The sequence below is a fragment of the Lipotes vexillifer genome, unplaced genomic scaffold (genome assembly GCF_000442215.2).
Source record: "Lipotes vexillifer unplaced genomic scaffold, Lipotes_vexillifer_v1.1 scaffold382, whole genome shotgun sequence".
NCBI lineage: Eukaryota > Metazoa > Chordata > Mammalia > Artiodactyla > Lipotidae > Lipotes > Lipotes vexillifer.
The window spans coordinates 7395072-7417268 of record NW_006780611.1 but is presented as its reverse complement, the minus strand read 5'-3'; the positions used below and the strand labels follow the sequence as shown (position 1 = coordinate 7417268).

At 46.5% G+C, this 22197-nt stretch overlaps 1 protein-coding gene across 1 annotated transcript in view; it reads left to right on the top strand.

Annotated features, from left to right (window-relative positions):
* Positions 1–22197, top strand: part of SREBF2 (sterol regulatory element binding transcription factor 2) — a 62052-nt gene that overhangs the window by 6046 nt on the left and 33809 nt on the right. Inside the window, exons 5-8 of the mRNA XM_007454096.1 lie at positions 17437–17871; positions 18896–19077; positions 19759–19905; positions 21715–21936. Of these exons, the coding sequence (XP_007454158.1) occupies positions 17437–17871; positions 18896–19077; positions 19759–19905; positions 21715–21936 (986 nt within the window). The remainder of the gene's footprint in view (positions 1–17436; positions 17872–18895; positions 19078–19758; positions 19906–21714; positions 21937–22197) is intronic.

The following is a 22197-nucleotide window of genomic DNA, read 5'->3' as shown; positions in this document are numbered from 1 at the left end:
TCTGAGGGGGCAAATACCTATCCATGTCCCTGTGGAACATTTGCATCATTTGCAGTTTTTCATTAACATAAGTCCTGTTGCCCTGAACACAGATGAGCAGATCACTTTGGAGTTAGTTCGTTGGTGTGTGTTTCTCGTCAAGGACTCTTCAAGTAAAGAGCTGGGTGACAGCTCTTACACACTGCCAGCTGTAGCCCTTTCATTTTTTAAGACTTTTCCAGTGTTATAAATTACTGTGGTGATTGGAACTTACCACTCGGAAAATATTTTCATTTTTTCAAAAAGGTGATATATTCATATGGTAAAATAAAAAGTATGAAAGGGTACTGTGAAAAGTCTTGTCCCCAGCCCTGTCACCATCTGCTTAGGGCCCACAACCCCAAGTTATTAATTTTTTAGTTTCTTTTACATCCTTCAAAACTTAATGCAAATAGAAGCAAATAACAAGTATGGATTTTCATTTTTGCCCCCCTTTTTATTTTTCACAAATAACATGCTATAAGCTGTGTTCTTCTGCAGCTTACCCTTTTTTTTTTCACTTAACAATGTATCTTAGAGATCTTTCCAGTCTTTTTCACTGCTGCATGGTTTTCCATTGTATGGATGCACTGTAATTAATTCATCCAGTCCCTTTTTGATGGACATTTGAGGGTGTTCCCAGTCTCACTATGAAAAACATGTTGTGGCGAATAGCTGTGTAAATTCATCATTTCACACATGTGCAGGTGTTAGAGCAGGATAGATGACCAGAAGTGTGTGTCAGGGTGGGGTGGTGATATCTACACCACATAGGTGCTGTAAGAGTCAAATGAGATAAAACATATGAAAGGAAGGGGCAGCAACTAACATTCTCTTCTGGCTCATTTGTGGTCCTGATCGATCCTGTCAAACTGCTCTCCTCGCTAGATGTACCAGTTTACTCCCGCACCAGTGTGGGGGAGAGGGCCTGTCCTTCTCAGCTTCCAGCTAGAGTCTGGAACTCTAGTCCCTTATCCTGCCTGTCTCTTTGCCACATGTATGCCAGTTAAGGGCTGATGCTTCCCCAGCCCCCCAACAATGCACATGTATAGACCCCTCTGTCCTGGCCTCCTGCTTCCTCATATTTCTTTTCTATACTTGAGACCACTGGACAGTCAGTGGGCAGCCACCAGCTTTCTGAGCAATCCCTTCCTGTGCCTCTGATGTTCCCTTTGCTTGCCCAGGACCCTAGTGGTTGCGACTGTTTTACTCCTCTGCTGCCTTTGGTTTCTTGGAGTGATCCTTTGTCTGGTTTGCTTGCTCTCTATACTTTTAAAATTGCTCCTGAAGGTACAACAGCAGTTCCTTATTTTCAGCCCTCTGCCTTGGAGGACTTGAAAAATGACTTCTTGCTTTACATTGTTTCAGTGGGACTATCTTCTGTCTGGGTTCCTTTTCTTGGTGTCCTGGTGGCAGCCCTTGCTGCCCCAGAATTTCAGTGCATCCTCCATCCTCGCATAAAAATTCTTTGGGGCTCTCCATTCCTATAAATAGTGTTCTGGAAGTTGCTTCCGTTCATTCTGATTCTCTTCAGACCACCTTTCACCAACATCTGCAGACATTTTAGGAAATGCCCTTTTGTTATGAATAGCCTCACTTCTCACAATACTTTCCTTTGAACTTTTAAAAGTCAGTGGTGGTAGTTTTTCTGAGCCAGTTGGGTGGGCTTTCTGTGATTATTTGTTGGGCAGGACCGAAATTGACTTGTGATTGCTGTTTTCCATTGTGTGATTCTTCTTACAGACATACACTGTATTTGATAACAAATATGGGACCGTTTCATCTTGATCCTACAGGTGTACTGTCATTTATCCTGAGGTGCATCAGTTCGCTAGGTGAAGGTGACTGTCTTATTCTTTATTAATTACTGACTGTCTCTGCAGTCACCGCTACTTTTCCATCCTTCATCAGGTTTTGAAATCACACTGTAGGCAGCACCCGCTACATGCCCAGCACCATGTCTGGTTAGATCTGCAGTTAAGACCCTTACAGAGGGCCTGTTTTGTGCTGGGCTCTGGGTACAGCATCAGCAGGGTAAGCGAGGTCCCTATCCTCGCACAGTGTGTCTGGCCCTTCACCTACATTGTCTTTTGCTCTTAATTTTTTCTTCAATTCCACGGTGTGTTACGGATGAAGAAACTGAGACCCAGATCACAACTAGTAAGTCATAAAATGGTGACCTCGGTCCACACGAGTCCAACTCCAAAACCCATGTTCTTTTCCTCTACTCCATGCAAATCCCCATCTGATGTAGCGGGCTTCAGAGTTGTGAACACAAGGTGGAGTGGTGGGCTGAGGCTGGAGAGACCCAGGATCCTCTGCTCAGGTACACATTCAGACCACATGTGTTTATCAGGAAGGGTCTGCCCTGTGCTGGGGACTTCAAGTGACTTCCCCTGGGTCCTGCAGCACTTCTCTAAGCCTTAGTTTCTGCTGTGGGGTGGGGAGTGGGGATGTCTGCATCACAGGTGGTGTAAGACTTGAGTGAGCTACAGCACATAAAAGGAAGAGGGCAGAAAATAACATTCTCTTTGACTCTATCTGAGAATGAATGAGGAACTACAGTTTGCAAGTTGACTCTTAGGACCAAGGGCCCTTTTTTAGAATACAGTTTTGGAATGTTTGTTCTTTTCCTTTTGAAAGGGCTTTCGTGGAGTGGTGGATGGGACACAAAGGAGCAGTCACAGAACAGGGTAAAGTGTTCCACTTCTGGACCACAAGCCTCAAGGGTTAAACTTTGTTGACATGATGGAATTTTTTTAAAGAGTAGCAGATCCCAGAGCCTGGGCCTCAAAGTAAGGCTCTCTGGGGAACCTCTGTTTAGAAACTGATCCTAAACCATTGAAGGGCTTGGAAACTGGAAAACAGAACTCTTTCTACATCTCTCAGGCCTTTGGAATTGCTAATGAATACATGTCTAAATGTCCCTTATAATCTGGCTTCTGCATCTGGTCTGTTGGGTTCAGGATCTAGTTTGGAACAGTGATGAAATTCCTCCGGCTACTGAACCAGATGTGGAACTGCCTTGTTAAACCGGTGTCTTCTTAGCTCAGGCCCTCACCATCCCATAGCAACAAGCGGAAATAATGCTTCTTCCTAAGTGTGAACATTCCTCCGAGGCTTTACACTTTACAGAAGTCCTTCTGATACATTTGTCTCCCTAACAGTGCTGTGAGGCGCTTGATTTTTATATCCATTTATATCCATTTTGCAGATGAAGACATAGAGACAGATAAAATGATTTGCCCATGGTTTACTGGGCTCATGAAGTGGAGTCAGGAGTTGAACTTGGGCCTTCTGACATGGCCTCCTGTACTCTTCCCTGCCCTGTGGGAATGAGGTGGGAGATGCCCTGACTCAGAAAGCCTGTCTAGGAGCCCCTGTTCTGGTCAGAAGTTGTTTTAAAATTTTTAAATTAAAAAAATGTTGTTCATTCCAGTTCAGCGTGAGTATCCACTACATTCGCAGCACATCACTAGACTCTGGGGTGTTAGAGATGAATGAAACTGTCCCAACTTTCACGGAGCTGACATCTAAGCAGCCAGTCAGAATACAAAGCAAAATGCAGAAGAGGCCAGAACAGAGAAATAAACTCCAAGTTTTTGGAGCACTAAGGAAGGGAGGTAGGAAAATATTCACAGAGACTTTGGCATTTGAGCTGAGTTGTGAAGGGTGAGTGAACAGCATTTCAGAAAGGAGAATTTGGAAAGGCAAGATGTTCATTTTGACAGAGCTAGACCAAAGTTGGGAATAATTTGGCATGTTCTGGGCATATGTGATTCAGTGTGGCCATAGTACAGTGTAGAACAGAGGGTCTCAAACTTTAATGTGCCTAAGAGCCCCACCAGGGTACAGCCACTGTGAAAGGCTTGACCACCGTGCTCGGGTGATTTGCAGGCTATACTCTTGATGACTGTTGTTTGCTGTCTTCCTCAAACACAGCTTTGATCAGGTCCCTCTCCTGCTTCAGTGTGTCCTGTGTCAGTCAGGAGGCTTGATGATAAGCAGCAGAAGCTGCCTCTGGCTAGCTCAAACAGAAAAGGAGTTTATTGGAAGGATGGTGCACGGACTGATCAGAAAACCTGGAGAGTCAGACTTGGAAAATGGGCTGGAGCCAAGGGCAGCTCAGCAGCAGAGTCCAGCTGAGGAGAGCCTGGAGCAACCTGTTTAGGACCGCACTGCCTCAGCGATCTCTGCCTTGTCTCTGCTTCCTGGGGTCATTCCTGCAAGAGTCATCTTCCTGGTGGGATCATGCATTCATCAGAGCCGACTGGCAGGAAACCTTACCACCAAGACCACCCAGTGGGCGTTCTCCAAAAGGAAGATCAGGGTGCTGATGGGAGGGTCGAGTTGAAGGATGGCAGACAAAACAAAAGTTGCAGATGTCCACTATGTTTTCTGTGCTATGCCGTATGGCACCATTAAGGCCTTTCACAACTTAAGTGTAAGCAGCTCCACCTCTCCACTCTGTTCCATGTGCTGTCCGCTGCATCTCCTCCCAGGACATTTCCTGGTGCTGTGGTTTTGCTCAGACTGTTTCCTTTGCCTGCAGTACGTGTCCCTCTCTCTAACTCATGAAAGTCTCTTCACCCTTCTAGGCTCCACTTTAACTGCCTGCCAGGATGGGTCAGTCCTGTCTCTGCCCTCTGACAGCCCTTTCTTTGTGAGGCACCTGTCTGTTCTCGCCCTTGTCATAGTTTGTGGAGTTGGTTGGATTTCTCCATCTTCCCTGTGAGGTTGGGGGCTGGGAAGGGAAACGACACTTTGGAGCCCTTTCTCTATGCTGGGTCCCACTCCCGGCACTGCAGTGCACAGTTGTATGCGCGTGCTGGGTGGCTGTTTGTAGCATGATTTAATAACCTGCTTTGCAAGTATTATTTTTGTCCTTAGTCTGAGGGAGATTTGGGGGTGTGGTAATGAATTGAAGGGTACGTTGGTGAGTCGTTGGGGGTCTTTCACTTTTGCCTGAATGCTTTAAGGACTGAAAAAGGTTGAGATCCCCAGCTCTGGAGACTCTACCCACAGGAGGACAGTTCAGGTGAAGAAGTGGCTTTTGCCAGACTTTGTGGACACTCGGCCACCCGGCATTATGTGACGTCAGACCCGCGAACAGGATTGTGCGGGAGCGTTCCTTGGCATCTTACTCTCCGTTCCTCAACTTTTAGCCTCTTATTCCAGGAGAGTGAAAGAGAGAACAGTGCGATGCGGGTGGGAGCAGATGAAGAGTTGGGAGCTACAGGACACCTGGGATGACACTCCTTCCCTTCCCCAGCTGGGGGTATTCGTTCTCATTCGAGAACAAGGCTCTTACTGAGCATCTGTCTGATGCCAGGCTCTGTCTGGTGACGTCTATGCAATAATAGAAACGAAGCATCTGTCCAGTATGGTGGCTAAGAGCTTGACTCTAAATCCCAGCTCTGCCACCTGTGGACTGCGTGACATTAGACAAGTTACTTTAGCTCTCTGTGCCTCATCTTCCGTGTGTGTCAAGTGGAGGCTATAATGGCATCCATCTCAAAGTGTGGAGATTAAGTGATGAAATCTGTGTGAAGTGCTTAATGTAATTGCTGACACATGGTAAGAGCTCAGGAAGCATGAACAATTACTATACTATTTTTATTATTACTGCTGGTAATTGGCTTGAGTTTTTTCTTAATTGTTGTTCTCAAAGTCTGTTCTTGACCTCTTTCTAAAAGCAAGCCTTTCAAAGTAATAAATGGAATAAGATGGACAGCCTTTCAAACGGGGAGTGTCAACAAATCTGATGCCTTTAATTTGGTGTTGGGTAAGGGCTGGAGGCCTGGGTTCCTGGCCAGGACACAGGGTGGGACTGTCGCATGAGTGGGGACATTCTAGAGCCCAGTTGCTGTGAGGTGGGGCAGCCCCAGGGGTGGAGGGACTCCTGAGGGGAAGCCCCCCAATGTGCTTGTTGGGGCGACTTCTGGAGCAGGGTGCCTGCAAAAAGAGCACCGGGCCTGGGCCAGGGTGGAGGAGGCTCCTGCCCCAGCCTGCCGCTCGCTGACTCACCTGCCTCACACCCCGTCTTTGGACTTGGACTTGTTTCTTCCCGTGTAACAAGCCCCACCACCATCACCACTTTCAGGCACTTTTGTGCCAGGCACTGTTCTAAGTGCTGTGCATAGAGTAACTCATTTAAAAGACTGCTCGAAGCTACCTCATGGGGTGATTTGAATTGTATACCGCGACGTGTGGAACTGCTAGCAAGGTGTTAAAAGCAGAAACAGCTGGGGACTTCCCCGGCGGTCCGGTGGCTAAGACTCCGTCCTTCTAATACATGGGGCTCAGGTTCAATCCCTAGTCAGGGAACTAAGATCCTGCATGCCACGTGGCACGACTTACAACTGGGTGACACTGCTAATGAAGTTCTTTTCTAGTAAAGAAAAAGAAATCACATTTCAACTTTATCTATAAATACACCCATACTCACACATAAACATGAGATAAATCGCAGTAAAAATCAACAACAGAAGCTTTTTAAGAAACATACTCCCAACAGGTTTCTCTTGCATTATGTGCCGTTTTTCATCCCAACACTCAGCAGCTGGCCCTGGCAAGTGTTTACACAGGGTTTCTTTGCCAGAATTGCAGGTGTTCAGTTTTGTGTCTGGCACGTGGTAGGCTAAGTTAATGTTTGTTGAATGCATGTCTTAAGGGATGTGTCTTCATTGATTTGTCATTTATTTGAAGAAAGAGAGGTGTTCTAGAAAGGAGCATCTTGTCAAGGCAGAAGGTCTCATTTGGAGAATAATTTCATAATTTGGGAGGAAGGTATACTTGCAAAATGCAGTCAGGCAAAAATCCCTCTCCTCTGCTCCCCCATGAGTCAGTTACGTGGGTGTTGCCCTGAGATGACTCTTCCTCAGTTAACACGGAACTGCATGTTGAGAGTAATGAGATGGGTTACATCAAGTGCCCCCCTCCACACACACCCAGATGCCCCGTACTTTACTGTCACTCCACGTCTGTCTTGCATCTTTCTCCCGAGTTGTAAAATCCAAGAAATGTTTGTTTTGTAGGGGAAAATAGAGTGCATAGAGGGGAGACTCAGACAAACCTAAATACAGATATAAATTCAGATCTCAGCCCAGCCACTTTGTAGCTTACATGAGAGGCTTGTGAAAGTAGTTTAACTTCTCTGAACCTTATTTTCCTCACTTGTAAAGTAGAATAATAATACTAGCATCTGGGTTTGTGTAAAGTGCTAAGTAGGTATCGGTGAAAGCTCATTATCATGTTGTTCACATAGAATCAATAGGAAATTAATTTAATTTTAGTCATAACCACCTTCTGTGCATTTAAATGAAATATGAACTATAAATTTGATTTCTAATTAGAAAATAAGTTTTATTAGCTTTGTCACTGAGTTGTTTTTGCTTTTAAACATCAGTAGTGTGACCGTTGGCTTTTATTCAGAGGTTAAATTGGAATCTAACCTGGAGAGACGTCCCTTTTTCAAATGTTGTGATAAAAAAGAAACTATGAAAAAGTCAAATACATTTTATTACGTGCTGGACATATTTCTGTATATTAATATGCATCCATTGGAGTTTGGATTATTCCCATATTTATAAGTGAAGATGCAGTCTCAGGGAGAGTAATGAATTTTCCAAAGGCAGCACAACAATTACATCACTAGATTCACAACCCAGCGCTGCTGAGTCCACAGCCAGTTCTCTCTGAATTTAAACTTGGGAATCCCCATGCTGTTTGGCCTTCCAGTTAAGTCTTGGTTTACCTGTTTGACCTCCTGCTTTTCTTCTTTAATGTGATTTTTTGCCACACTTCCTTCACACAGTCCCTAAGAGATAGGTGTCCTGTTGCCCAGTTTTCATACATAACCAGAACTCTTAATTGATTTTCAGAAGAGTCTCTCCCTCAGTTGATGAAGTTATCCTAGTTTTTGTTTTACCTACTTTGATATTCTCCTCTCAAGTCAGAATTTAGCCCTAAGTTTTGGTTCAGAATGAGTCTTAATGAGCTCATGATGTCTGGGGACTGGGCAGCTCAGCAGCCCCTGTACAAACCAGAGTGAGCAGCTGCTGAGCTGCAGGGCTCCCCTTCCTAGAGCATTGTTGGACAACTCACTGTGGCCTTTCCTTCTTTAATAAGGAGAAAGACCAAGTTCATTACCATGAGCTGCAGATCCCTTCATGATTTGGTCCTGACTACCTGCCCAGCCTGGTGCACTCCAGCTGCCCATCATGCAGCTCAGGCCTGCAAGCCTTGGCTTATGGGAGTCCCTGGGACTGGAATTCACCTTGCATCCTGATCCGCCTTCAGTCCAGCTTCTTCAGGAAGCTGCTCGACCCGCTGGGGTCAGTGATTTTCTCGTATCCCCTCTGTTCTCCTTGTCTGCTGTGACAGTCACCACAGACCAGATTTGTCACTTTCACAAACTCCTTGTGGCCGAGGGGTGTTTATCATCTCTGTGGGTCAGCACACAGTAGGTGTTCAACACATTTAAAACCTCTTGCATTTACATACCTACTTCACCAAAAGTGGAAGCTTTGCAGAAATTGCATAAATTTGTCCAGATTTTCCAGGGTAATCCAAATTTCAGAAATATCTTGCCCCATTGTTAGGTGGTGTCCCTTTCAGTTTTGGTTCAGAAAGCATGTTTGCCATTTTTATTTATTTATTTATTTACTTATTTATTATTTTTTGCGGTATGCAGGCCTCTCACTGTTGTGGCCTCTCCTGTTGCGGAGCACAGGCTCTGGACGCGCAGGCTCAGTGGCCATGGCTCACGGGTCCAGCCGCTCCGCGGCACGTGGAATCTTCCCGGACCGGGACACGAACCCGTGTCCCCTGCATTGGCAGGCGGACTCTCAACCACTGCACCACCAGGGAAGCCCGATGCCAATTTTTTTAGCTACCAGAGTGCTTAGTACCTGGAGAGGTACAGGGTAGTGGAAGATTTTGTCTAGGTGCTTGTAGAGCACAAGATATAAGAAAAGCATTAAAAGGCTTCCCTGGTGGCACACTGGTTGAGAATCCGCCTGCCGAGGCAGGGGACACGGATTCGAGCCCTGCTCCGGGAAGATCCCACATGCCACGGAGCAGCTAAGCCCGTGTGCCACAACTACTGAGCCTGTGCTCTAGAGCCCATGAGCCATAACTACTGAGCCCGCGTGCCACAACTACTGAAGCCTGCTTACCTAGAGCCCGTGCTCTGCAACAAGAGAAGCCACCGCAACGAGAAGCCCGCGCACCGCAACAAAGAGTAGTCCCCGCTCTCGCAACTAGAGGAAGCCCACGTGCAGCAACGAAGACCCAATGCAGCAAAAATAAATAAATAAATAAATTTTAAAAAGAAAAGCATTACAAAAATATATCTTACTGTATGTAATATGGCAAAATAAAATTTTTTAAGGTTAAAAACATAACTCTTATACTAACATATCATCAGCACATACCAAAGACTTATTAACATTATTGAGAAAACCAGCAGGACGACCAGGCTGGATTCAAGGGGAATGTAAGAAACTGATATTTACATAGTTGGAAAGAAATAAGATTGCAAATTTAGATGCATAACTGGTTAATGTCCTACAGGGCAATAAAAACAAAGCTTTCAAGGTTATCTTTTTTACCAGAGAGAAATCATTTGCAACTTGTTTATTTTCTACATGAGAACATCTAATTTTACAGATTGTGCGCCTAATCAGTAGTGAATAGGAAGTCAGAGCATCAGATGACCTTTAGAGCATTATCTAAACCAGAGTTTAGACAATGCTCTGGTATAGAGAACTGTACTTTTTTTTTTTTTTTTTTTTTGGCTGTGTTGGGTCTTAATTGCTGTGCTGGGGCTTCCTCTAGTTGCGGTGAGCGGGGGCTACTCTTGGTTGCGGTGCGCGGGCTTCTCATTGCGGTGGCTTCTCTTGTTGCGGAGCACAAGCTCTAGGCGCGTGGGCTTCAGTAGTTGTGGTGCACGGGCTCAGTTGCTCTCCAGCATGTGGGATCTTCCCAGACCAGGGCTCGAACCCGTGTCCCCTCCATTGGCAGGCGGATCCTTAACCACTGCGCCACCAGGGGAGCCCAGAACTGTACTTTTTTTAATTTCCCATATTTTCAAGTTTTAGACTTTTTTTTTTAACAAATAAATCACAGTTGGGTTCAAGATCTAAAAGATGGCTGGATCTGAGGTAGAAAAGAGTCCTTGGTGAAAGAAATTGTAAGTCATTTTGAAATGGAATTGTGCAGTTAAAGGAAGAGGGCTGTAACAAGCAGAAAGGGTAAGGCTGCCTCCCCCACCCCACAAAGGCATGTACCAAAAAGGAAGGCAGTGGGTATTTTTCCAGGCTAGATGATGAGCTAAGGTAAGTGGGAAGTGAAATCCCCTGGAGTAGGAGGGAGCAATTGGTAGGAAGCTACCAGTTGGTAGGAATTGGTAGGAAGCTCATGTTCAAGAAGTTTGATTTGCTTTGAAAGACTGTTGGACCACCAAGATACTCAAAGAAGACGATTGTCACTGGGTTGAAGGCTGCGGTTGAAATCAAGGCAGGGTATGGAAGTGGAGCAAAGAGATAACTCTGTGATACTACGGAAGGAGACCTGCCAGGAATTCATAGCGAACTCACGGCAGCGGAAAGAAGAAGAAAGAGCAATTGAAGGTAGTGCCGAAGATCACTCTCTTTTGGTTGAAACTCAAGAGCTGGCTCGGGTCTCCTGCTGGGTTGGACCAGAGAAGCCAGGACCGGCCACCTGAGCTGGGGCCCTCTGGGGCTGCCCCTGATACCCAGCCTGGGCAGGTGGCGAGAGAGCCAGACAGAGCAGACCAGAGGCCATTTGAGAATGACTTGGCTTCTCTTTGTGTTTTCTTTTTCTCTTAATTTTCAAGTGTTTTATTTTATTATGTAATACTTGATATGTGCAAAGGAATATATGACACATTTGTGTGTGTTGTGGAACACAAGCACTTAAGAACCCCACCTCCCCACCCAGTTTCCCTTTGTGGTTTCTTTGCCAGTAAAAAGAGTTCACTCATCCCTCGCTTAAAATATAGGATGCCCAGGTCACTAGTTTGTCATCCTGTGTCATTCGGTGCCTCCTCCAGACTCCCTTTCCCCAGGATGGTGACCCAGAATTCCCTTGAAGTACACAGTTCTGTCCCTGTGCTCTGAGCTTCTTACCAAATGGATGTGCCTCCTGGTGTTTGAGTGGAACAGTTTTAAGGCAGCAGTTTGCCTGCTGTAACTGCCCCTCTGTTCCTTCTGTTATTGCTTGCATTTCAGGGCTTCTGGGTTGAAGGGTGTGGTTGGCAGCCCAGCTCCTTATCTGCCCCTCTGGGTGACTTGAATGGGGATAACTGATGTTTTAGGTCCTGGGAAAGCAGTGGTGATCACAAACAGCAAAATGGTGGAAAAATGAAGCATTATCTTAACCATTGACCCTCAGGCTTGATATGGGTCTACATTTTACTTTATTTTTTTTAATTTTAAGATTCTTTAATTATTAGAAAAAAATCATCCCAGGAGGGGAGACAGGATCGTCAGCTTGAAAGCAGGATGCTTGTTGCTCACGGATTCTTGCTGGATATTAGATTTTGTGTTTACCTCCCTCTCCCCCACTGGCTGTGGTCCATCTCACTCCCAACAGCCTTACACACATCACACACCATGCTTCTGTGTTCTTAGGTTTGTTGGGCAGACCTAATGTGAAAGATGACATGAACGAAAGTAACTGAAGAAAGTTTAGGTCAATATCCTTAGGATCTTTGGGACAAGGAACAGAAACCATGTAATTTTACTGCACAGGATTGAAATTGTTCTGCTGTAATGCAACATACACATTCCTAAAAATTACCTCACTATGCAAAATTACACAGTAAAAACCACAGGGCTTATGGGGAAAGTGCGGTTAGGGTCATAACACTCAAAAACTTCATAGGTGACCAGAAAAGAGAGAGAAAAAAATAAGTAGGCATTCTAAAAAAAAGATAGGGAGGTACAAACTACCATGTATAAAATAAACTACAAGGATATATTTATTGTACAGCACAGGGACTATAGCCAATATTTTATAATAACTTTAAATAGAGTATAATCTATAAAGATTTTGAATCACTGTGTTGTACATGTGAAACTCACATTGTAAATCAACTATAGCCCAATAAAATATTAAAATTAAATGGTAAAAATAAATAAAAAATAAGATACGACACCCTAAACAGCACAGTTTTACAGATGTTAAGTGGCTAAGAAATGCATAACTACCACAATAAATGTAGCACTCTACCTTAAAAAAGACCTGAGGTTTGCTTGTGGAAGTGGGCGTTGGAAGGTTATAGCTCGCAAGTTATTGTGAAGTGATGGAAGGAAGGCTTTCTGAAGTCGGATGGAAATTTCTGACCCCAGATGTGGAGGGTTACAGCTCATAACGCATGCAGGTGATCTGACAGCTGGTGGATGTTTGAAATGTGTGCATTTTTTGTTTTCCTGTGTGGCTCATTTCAGCTGGGTATGTTTTTTTGCATTTTTTAGTGTTTCTTTCATGCATAAGTAAACATGAAATTTATGTTATGCCCAAATTATTCCCTAATATATCCAATGCATTGGAACAAATCTGAATTTTCCAAAAAAAAGTCAAAGCAAAACTAACTGTCAGAAACCACTGTGTATAACATGTACTAGCTAATAGTAAGTGCCAGGCACTGTGCTGTAGATTCTATGTGAATTATCTCTCAACAACATGACGAGTTAGATATAATTGTTAACCACGTTTTATAGGTGAGAAAACTGTGGCTCAAAGAGGTAAAACTTGCCCCAGGTTACAGCGCTAGGCCAGGGTAGCTCTCAGTGAGTATGCCATTCTCTTTCCTGAGCAAAAAAACAAAACAACAACAACAACAAAAAAACCCAACAAAGTGGGGCAAATATTTACAAATATATAAGAACGAGCAAATATCCATAATATATGAAAGTTTTTTAAATCACTAAAAAGAGAACAAACAGCCCAGTAGAAAAATGAACAGAGGTCAAGAGCAGGCAATTTACAAAGAAGGAATACAAATGGCCAATAAAATGGGGGGGTGATGTTTGACCTCATTTAATACGCATTCATGTAAATTAGAATAATTAGATGTTGTTTTTTCCCACTATCAAATGGACAGAAATATTGGGTTGGCCAAGAAGTTCATTCGAGTTTTTCCATAAGACGTTACAGAAAAACTTGAACTTTTTGTCCAGCCCATTAAATGCAGGGAAACACTGGCAAGTGTATAGATTGTTGTAACCTTTCCAAAGTATATATACCTGTCATTTGACCCAGCCATCTAATTTCTAGAAATTTATCCTAAGAAAATAATCAGATAAATGGGAAAAGATGCTTGTTCAAAGATTTTTGTCAGAGTTGTTAGTAATGCTGAAAAGATGAAAGCACTCATCCATCATCACTAAGTGGTTAAAGTCTGGTGCATTAATATAATACAATACAGTGTATTGTTCCCAAAGGGAGCAGGGACAAAATAGCATCTTCAGCGTGATCCCACTTTTGTAAAACCATCCCACACATGTGCACACTTGTGTTTGCAAGCAAGCCTTGTATAGGAAGAAGTCTGGAAGGATACACATCAAAACATTGGCGGTAAATGTCTCAGGGTGGTGGAATTGCTGGATGATTTTTTTTTTTTTTGGCTGTGTTGGGTCTTTGTTGCTGCACGCGGACTTTATCTAGTTGTGGGGAGTGGGGGCTACTCTTCTTTGCGGTGCGTGGGCTTCAGTATATGTGGCACACGGGCTCAGTAGTTGTGGCTCACAGGCTCAGTTGCTCTGCGGCAGGTGGGATCTTCCCAGACCAGGGCTCGAACCCGTGTCCCCTGCATTGGCAGGCAGATTCTCAACCACTGCACCACCAGGAAAGCCCTGCTGGATGATTTTTATTTTTTCATATAACTTTTTTCTAAATATTTTGGTAGCGAATGTTACTTTTATGATTTAAAAAAAAATTATTTTAAAACATTTTCTAACACAAGATCCATAATAAATTCAAAATATAAGAATAAATGACTTCTGTAAAAGTAGTTCTTCTGGCACCTAACAGGGCTAGGTAACAAATACCCATTGAGAGAAATCTTGACTGACTTCAGTTTGGAGACAACGTTACCCCATTTGGGGCTTCCGATTCTTTATTCTTGACCAGAATTAATCTGACCAGATTTCGAGTTACCTCATTCTGAGGTAGATGCCACTAGACTGAGCCAGACACAGTGGCTTATGTTACCTCTAGGTCGCGAGCTCTGTAAAGTACAAGTGAACTTGGGGTCCCCTTGGATGAAGCCTGAGACTGTCAGGCACAGGTGACAGCCGGAGCCTCTAATTTTGGTTATGTGATCAAAACCCAGGTATAGTTTCTTGGGGCCCAGCCTACTTTATCAAGCAACTTAAATCTTAGTTTATGAAGCAGCTAAACACAGGAATATGGCTTGGTGGGGGAGGGTGGCTGACAGGAGCCCCGCCTCGAGGTGAGCTGGGGTTTGCAGGCCCGGGCCGCCGACCCAGCTCCAAGGAGGCCCGTGTCTGGCCTTCCATGTCTAGCCAAACTTCATTTTCAAACCTCCATAAAAACTGCCTTGGGCTTCCCTGGTGGCGCAGTGGTTAAGAGTCCGCCTGCCGATGCAGGGGACACGGGTTTGTGTCCCGGTCCGGAAGATCCCACGTGCCGCGGAGCGGCTGGGCCCGTGAGCCGTGGCCGCTGAGCCTGCGCGTCCGGAGCCTGTGCTCCGCAACGGGAGAGGTCACAACAGTGAGAGGCCCGCGTACCGCAAAAAAACAAAAACAAAAACTGCCTTCTCCCAGGCCTCTTTCTCTAGGTTTCATGGCTCTCTGCAGACACGACAGCCTGTGTGTCCGTAGCACACGAATGATTGAATGATGGGAGCAGGGAAGAGCCAGGAGACGAGGGGAGCTCCCGAGGTGTAGCCCCCAGGTACAGAGCAGATCTGCGCCTGGGTGGGCCTCGTTCCACTTACCGGGGCCTCCCCTTCTCTGCCACCGCAGACCAGACGGGCCCCCGGGAGGCCCAGCGCGCCTGCTGCAGCAGTGGCTCAAAGAACCTCTCCGTTGCTTCTTCCTTCACATGCTCAGTCTTAACGGCTCCTCGGTGCCCCTCAGCCCCGTGCCCATCTGCCTGGCTGGAGATAGCTCCCTGGAGCTCCTCGTGTGGGTCGAAAAGGATTTTTTTTTTAATTTAAGCAGTCGCATTCCATCTGCCTACACACACTTAACCTGCTTTGTGACCTCCGTACGTTACTTCACCAGCCAGCCCACGTCTCCCCGACAAAAGGTTCTAGAGAGCACACGACAGGATAAGTGGAGCCGAGTGCCTGTTCAGTGGGGCTTCAGAAGCACCACTGATAGGGACCTTTGTAAGTGTCTGCCCCCACCAAGCACTGTGCATCAATTTTCTTATTAATCCTCACCACAGAGAAGCCAAGTGAGTCTTCTTGTGGCAGCCTCCTGTAAGGAAACGGGGGTGTAGAAAGAAGTGACTTGCCCACGTTCACACAGCTGATTAGATGGGCCCTTTGAGACCCACCTAGTACCAAAGCCTGTGCCCATCTACCCTCTGGCCTCTTTTGCCCTCCTTAGCTTTCCATGGCTTAGAACAACCAGCCAGGGAGTGATGTTCTTTTGGCTCACAAAGTAGTCCTCTGTGTTGATTCCCCAGAGGCAGGATTTTATGGGAGTTCTGGAAAGCTCAACGAATTATTAGGTTTCTCTTAATTTCTTAAAGCATTTTATAATATTGTGTTGTGCTTGGAATGTGTCAGCACCAAGTTGTGTTTTGTTTAAATTTTGTGCTGAGTTTGAGGGTATTTCTTAGTTTAATCATGTACAAGGAATTGGAATTTGTTGGTACAGGTTACAATATCTGTGGCATTCTGCCCATTTCTCCCTCCCACAGATGACAGGCTGAGTGGGGACAGAGCAGAGTGTCGAGGTGTTGGTAAATAACACCACTGTGTAGTCATTTAATCTTGTGGGATGCGGTCTTGCCAGCAGGTTGAACTGACTGAACACTGAACATGCTGAACTGCTAAGCTTCAGTTATCCTGTGTGGAGGTCATGCTAGAAACCCCTGGTAGCTTTCTGCTTGCCTAACATAAGACTCTTTATAGCCCAGATTCCTCCCCCCCCACACACACAGACACACACACACACTGCTAGAAACCTGGGAGGGACTTGCTGGTGGAGGTTTGACGAATGAATGGAGACAGTGTTTGGGGGCTTTGTTTTTCGTTTTTGTTTGTTTTTTCTTTTTGGTGACTAAATCAGAGCATCCTGCAGCCTTGAGGGTTTTGAGAGGAGGGTGCCAGAGTTTAGGAACAAGCAGTAGCTTTTGGGGAATGTGTTGGAGAGGAAAGGGGAGAGAATGTGGACAGGGTAGAGAATTGTAGATCTGAACATACCTGGGTCAGAGTTGAGGCCCCAGACTCCTAATGGGGAGCAGCCCTATGGGGAGGAAGGAGTCATGAGAGATGAGTTGTTAGTCGTGGATTAAGTTCGATTTGGGTAAACCATTGGGAGGATGAAGCAGGGGAAGAGGCCCTCTGGGCTGGGAATTTAGGGGTCCTGGGTACTTGGAGCATGATCTGTCAATAGAAGGTGGCATGGTCTGCAGCGGACACATCCCCTTGCTCCACAGGCTCCTTGCCCAGAGGAAAGGGGCACAGCCAGAGGGGTCCAGGGCCCGGGCTGTTCTGCCCTGACCTTCTGACAGTGAAGGCACTGGGGTACAGTCGAAGTAGACGAGGCTTGGAGGCAGAGAACTGCTTCTAATCCTTGCTGTGCCCTGATGAGCTGTGTGACCTTTGCCGAGTTATTTCCCTGTCCTGGACTTCGTGTATGATCTTTCCATCCATTCCACCTCTAAAGTTCCATGACTTGGAGGTCATCAACTTTATCATCCCCGAGTGTTCCTGAGGGTAACAACAGTGCGCGGGGATATGCCCATCTTGGAGAGAAGGCCCGGAGTCTGCCTGTGGTGAGGAGAGTTGGGGTCTGGGGACTCCCCTGCCATGGGGAGCAGTGCTGAGACTGGAGGTGGCCTCACAGTACAAGGCTGCTGAGCTCCAAAGACTCAGGACAGCGATATCCCAACCGTAAAATGCGACCAGCCATACCCTCCAAGAGGAACATTCACGCAGCACAGAGGTAGCTCCTATTAGGCCTGGTACAGACAATGAGGAAGTGGGTAGAACAAGCCTGGAGGTGGTGAGGAGGGAGAAGATCAAGCAAGTGAAGCCCTGTCCCACTCGCCACGTGAGAGAGAGGCGACCCACCTCTGCAGTGTCTTGGGAAAGCTATTGGATTTTCATGCCTCGGTTTCTTAAGCAAATTTGAAAGTTAATAGATATTTTGGTTGGCATTAGAATTACTCCTTTCCATTTGCTCACAGAGATGCTGCAGTTTGTCAGCAATCAAGTGGGAGAGTTCCCTGACTTGTTCTCAGAGCAGCTGTGCAGCTCCTTCCCTGGCGGCGGTGGAAGTGGCAACAGCGGCAGCAGCAATGGCGGCAGCAGCAGCGGTGGCGGAGCCGGAGCTGGGGACCCCTCGGTGCAGCGGTCCTTCAGCCAGGTCCCGTTACCTTCCTTCTCGCCCTCGGCTACCTCCCCCCAGGCTCCAGCCCTACAAGTCAAGGCTCCCCCCACCGTGGTTCCCCCTCCGCCAAGGGCAACTCCCGTTCTTCAGCCCCGCCCCCAGCCCCAGCCCCAGCCTCCAGCTCAGCTGCAGCAGCAGACAGTAATGATCACCCCGACATTCAGCACCGCTCCCCAGACGAGGATCATCCAGCAGCCTTTGATATACCAGAACGCAGCTACCAGCTTTCAAGGTGACTCAGAACTCAGATGTGATAGCGACTGATTGGTTCAAAAGTTTTTGTGCCAGTTTGCAGACACTTCCGAGGTAGACTGTAAATAGTTCTGTCCTCTCTGGGGATGACACAGCCTATCAACTTGGCCCTGTCTGAACGAGGTTTCAGTAGCTGGCCATATGCATAGTGGTGCAGGAACACATTCGGTCTCTTCAAATACCTTAATGTCTACTGTGCCTGTTTCAAGGATGCGTGGTCAGAGACTCCAACGGGCACAGTAGCCACAGGGATGTCCTGGTAACTAGAGGTGGGGGCTTGAATAAAATTAGTCTTGAAACTCACCCAGGCACCAGGAAGATCTCAGCACCTGTAGGTTGAGAACCATTCATCCAGGAGACATCTCCTGAGCATCCACTGCAGAGAAGAGTACGCCTTTTAACATAGGTGCCGTGTCTCCGAGTGGCGGGCCTCACAGTAGGCCCTCGGTGTGTGCTGAGTGAATGAGTGACTTTCTGTGTTGTGCTGTGTCCCGGCACCTTTTCATCAGATTGCTCTCTGACCCTGTGGGGACCCCTGGGTGGGATTAGTATTGCTCTACTAATTTCAAAGGATCTGACAGGTCTTTAATGGGCTTCAAGGGTTTAGGGGCTGGGGGGAGGCCCCAAAGCGAAAAGCTGAGACCGTCATCCCAAAGTGCACCTTCCATTCATTTCACCGGAGGAAATGAAGCCCCAGGGAGTTGGCTCTCAACACCTATTAACTCCCTTGCTGGGTGCAGTCACTTGCTTATTAGCTTCCCTCACCTCCACCCCAGCATCGGAGTAATGAAATAATTTGTACTCGTTCCCTCAGAAATTGATACAGCCCTTATGGGATGTTCTTGTCATCTAGACCAGCTTGTAAATGGCTGTGCACATCTTCTTCAGCAAGAGGTGGGGAGTTGGGATCGTTCGGAGGCACTCCAGCCTCGGTTATTGCCACAGCTGCGGTGACAGAATGCATTCCTCGTCCACGTGACTTTTTTTCCTCCTCTTTTCCCAAGTCCTTCAGCCTCAAGTCCAAAGCCTAGTGACATCCTCCCAGGTGCAGCCGGTCACCATCCAGCAGCAGGTGCAGACGGTGCAGGCCCAGCGGGTGCTGACGCAGACAGCCAATGGCACGCTGCAGACCCTCGCCCCGGCCACGGTGCAGACAGTTGCTGCGCCCCAGGTGCAGCAGGTCCCGGTAGGTGGCTGACAAGAATTCAGGGAGGCCTTGGTTGGGGCTCTTGGCCGGCCTGTGGTTGAAGATGTGGTCTACATGCTAAGCAGGACCAGCGGAGTGTGAGGGAGCAGTTTGCAGGGCAGGTAGGGGCACCTGGACCTTACGAGGCACCCGTGAGACCTGGCAGAGAAGACGTCTGCAGATGCACACCAGCACCCACCTAAACTCAGTAAATGCTGGTGTATTAACTCATTTACACATGTAATGGGTATAAAACTGAAAAGAAATGTACCAGAATGTTCTTAAGCTGTGTATCATAGTGGACTGTATTTCTAACTAATGAAGTAAGTTAGCTTTAAAAAACAATCCAGGTTTACCATTTTTGCTTCCCAGCCGTTTTCCTCACATTCCTAAGTTTGTCCACAATCAGGTCTCTCTTCCTTCCACTGTCCACCCGAGCCATGCTTGCTCTGCCCCTGCTAGGCCGCTGGCACTGCTCTCCTCAAAGCCTTTCAGCCTTCCAACCCAGAACCCTCTTTAGCTGTACGCCTTCTCCCCAGCAACCCAGTAATCAAGCTACATTCTCAGTTTTATGAAAATTTTATTTTCTCATTCTTTTCTGGAGGGTCTATGCAGGAAGAAGTAATACAAAATAGAAAAGTAATGCTACCTTCCTTTTCCTTTTCTTCCTTTTCCATCCAGGTCCTGGTACAGCCTCAGATCATCAAGACAGATTCCCTTGTTTTGACCACACTGAAGACAGATGGCAGCCCTGTGATGGCCGCAGTCCAGAACCCAGCCCTCACTGCCCTCACCACCCCCATCCAGACAGCTGCCCTTCAAGTTCCGGTAAGAGCTGCCCCCCCCCACCCCCGCTTCGTGGGGGTTTTAGGCCTCAGAGATGGTAACGAAGCCTCCAGATACTGAATAGATGCGGCAGCTCTATGCAGTATGTCAGTCAGATTGCAAAATTAGCCCATTTTAGTTTTTTTCCCCTTAAGAAGCACCAGCACCGAGTTATGTGGGAGCTCTAGCGTTTATGAGGGGCAAGAGAGGGACAGCAGAGGAGCCCCGGTTTCTGGGCAACAGCTCCACACAGGACCATCTGCCTCTTAGGTCCTACTGATGGAGGTTCAGCTTCTGAAGGACCCAAGGCCCCCCAGGCAGGGAGGGGCTCCAAGGTGGGGGACATGAAAGGCACCCGTACTTCAGTTGTAGGATCTTGGCCACTGTCTCATCTTGTGGTAAGAGAGTCTGAGACGAAAAAGTGATCAAAATTCAAAAGCAAGCCTTACTCATGAAAGCCAAGAACTAGAAACAACCCAACTATCCATCCAAAAAGAACTATTGATACATACAACTACGTGGCTAAACCTCAAAAATAGTACACTGAGCAAAAGATGCTTATCACAAAAGAGTTCCTGCTGCAAGGTGGGGGACATGAAAGGCACCCGTACTTCAGTTGTAGGATCTTGGCCACTGTCTCATCTTGTGGTAAGAGAGTCTGAGACGAAAAAGTGATCAAAATTCAAAAGCAAGCCTTACTCATGAAAGCCAAGAACTAGAAACAACCCAACTATCCATCCAAAAAGAACTATTGATACATACAACTACGTGGCTAAACCTCAAAAATAGTACACTGAGCAAAAGATGCTTATCACAAAAGAGTACCTGCTGATGATTCCATTTATACAAAGTTCAAGAAGATGGTGCTAGAAGTCAGAGCAGTGATTACTGATCTGGGGGAAGGGGCATGAGGGAACTTTCTAAGGGGATAGAAATGGTCTGTGTCTTGGTCAGGGTTACCTTGGTTACACACATTGTATACATACGTCACAATTCCATTAAGCTGTACACTTAAAATGTGTGCTTTTTACTATGTGTGAATTATTTCTTGATGACTAATGAAGTTAAGAAGCTTTTAGTGTGTTCATTGGCCATTTGGATATTGAGGCCATTTGTTGAAGAAAATAAAACTAAAAGTAGTGAAAGCAGAAACAAAGAGCAGGAAAAGCAGATTTGAGGGGAAAACAAGGGGAAGCCTCTCTAGTTGGTCTGTTTAATAAAATGGCTCTGGGGCTTCCCTGGTGGCACAGTGGTTGAGAGTCTGCCTTCCGATGCAGGGGACACGGGTTCGTGCTCCAGTCCAGGAAGATCCCACATGCCGCAAAAAAAAAAAAAAAAAAAAAAAAAAAAAGGCTCTGATTGTCACTTCTGCCCTTGAGCTTTTTGATGGGCAAATCGTATAAGGAAATGCAGTAAGTTAACTTCACTGTCATGTGAGAGGAAAATACGTGTCATACATCAGGAGAAAGTTTTGTGGTTGGTGCATTGTATGCGAGCTCAGAGGTGGCTAATGGGTCGACAGCAAAGCAGGAATCACATGACGTGTTTCTTGCATCCCTACATCAAAGGTTGGTGTTTATCCACATTAATGCTGTTGTGGCACATGACTAATCAACAGTGATTCTGAAAGGGGCATAGTACCTGAGGTACCATGGCTCCTAAGGCTTCTGGACTTAATTAACCCAGGAAGTGTGTCAGGCTACACAAAGCGTTTTCAGGTGATGCCACGTGGCCAGGGACAGTGGGTTTGTGTTGCGAGGTTGCTTTACTCAGACTAACCAAGTGGTCATTCTGCCCTTGTGTCTGTTCTAGACCCTGGTGGGCAGCAATGGGACCATTCTGACCACAATGCCTGTGATGATGGGACAAGAGAAAGTGCCCATTAAGCAGGTACCTGGGGGAGTCAAGCAGCTCGAGCCCCCCAAGGAAGGAGAAAGGAGGACGACACACAACATCATTGAGAAGCGGTATCGCTCCTCCATCAATGACAAAATCATTGAGTTGAAGGACCTGGTCATGGGGACAGATGCCAAGGTAGGTGCCAAGCAAAATGGTATTTCATGCCCCATCATCTCCCCTCTCTCTGTCTTTGCTGCAGGAATTTAGGGAAGACCCAGGCCCAGGCTGAGTGAATGCAAGAGTAGTTAAAGGTGCTCTCTTACCAAAGCATCTTGGTGTTTTGAAATTCCAGGATTATAAAATATTAACTGTTGGGTGTTGGTAAGGCAGTGGCCTGCCTGGACCTTTGAGTCTGCTCTGCAGTGGTGGTGGCCACCCGCCCGCCCCCCCCCACCG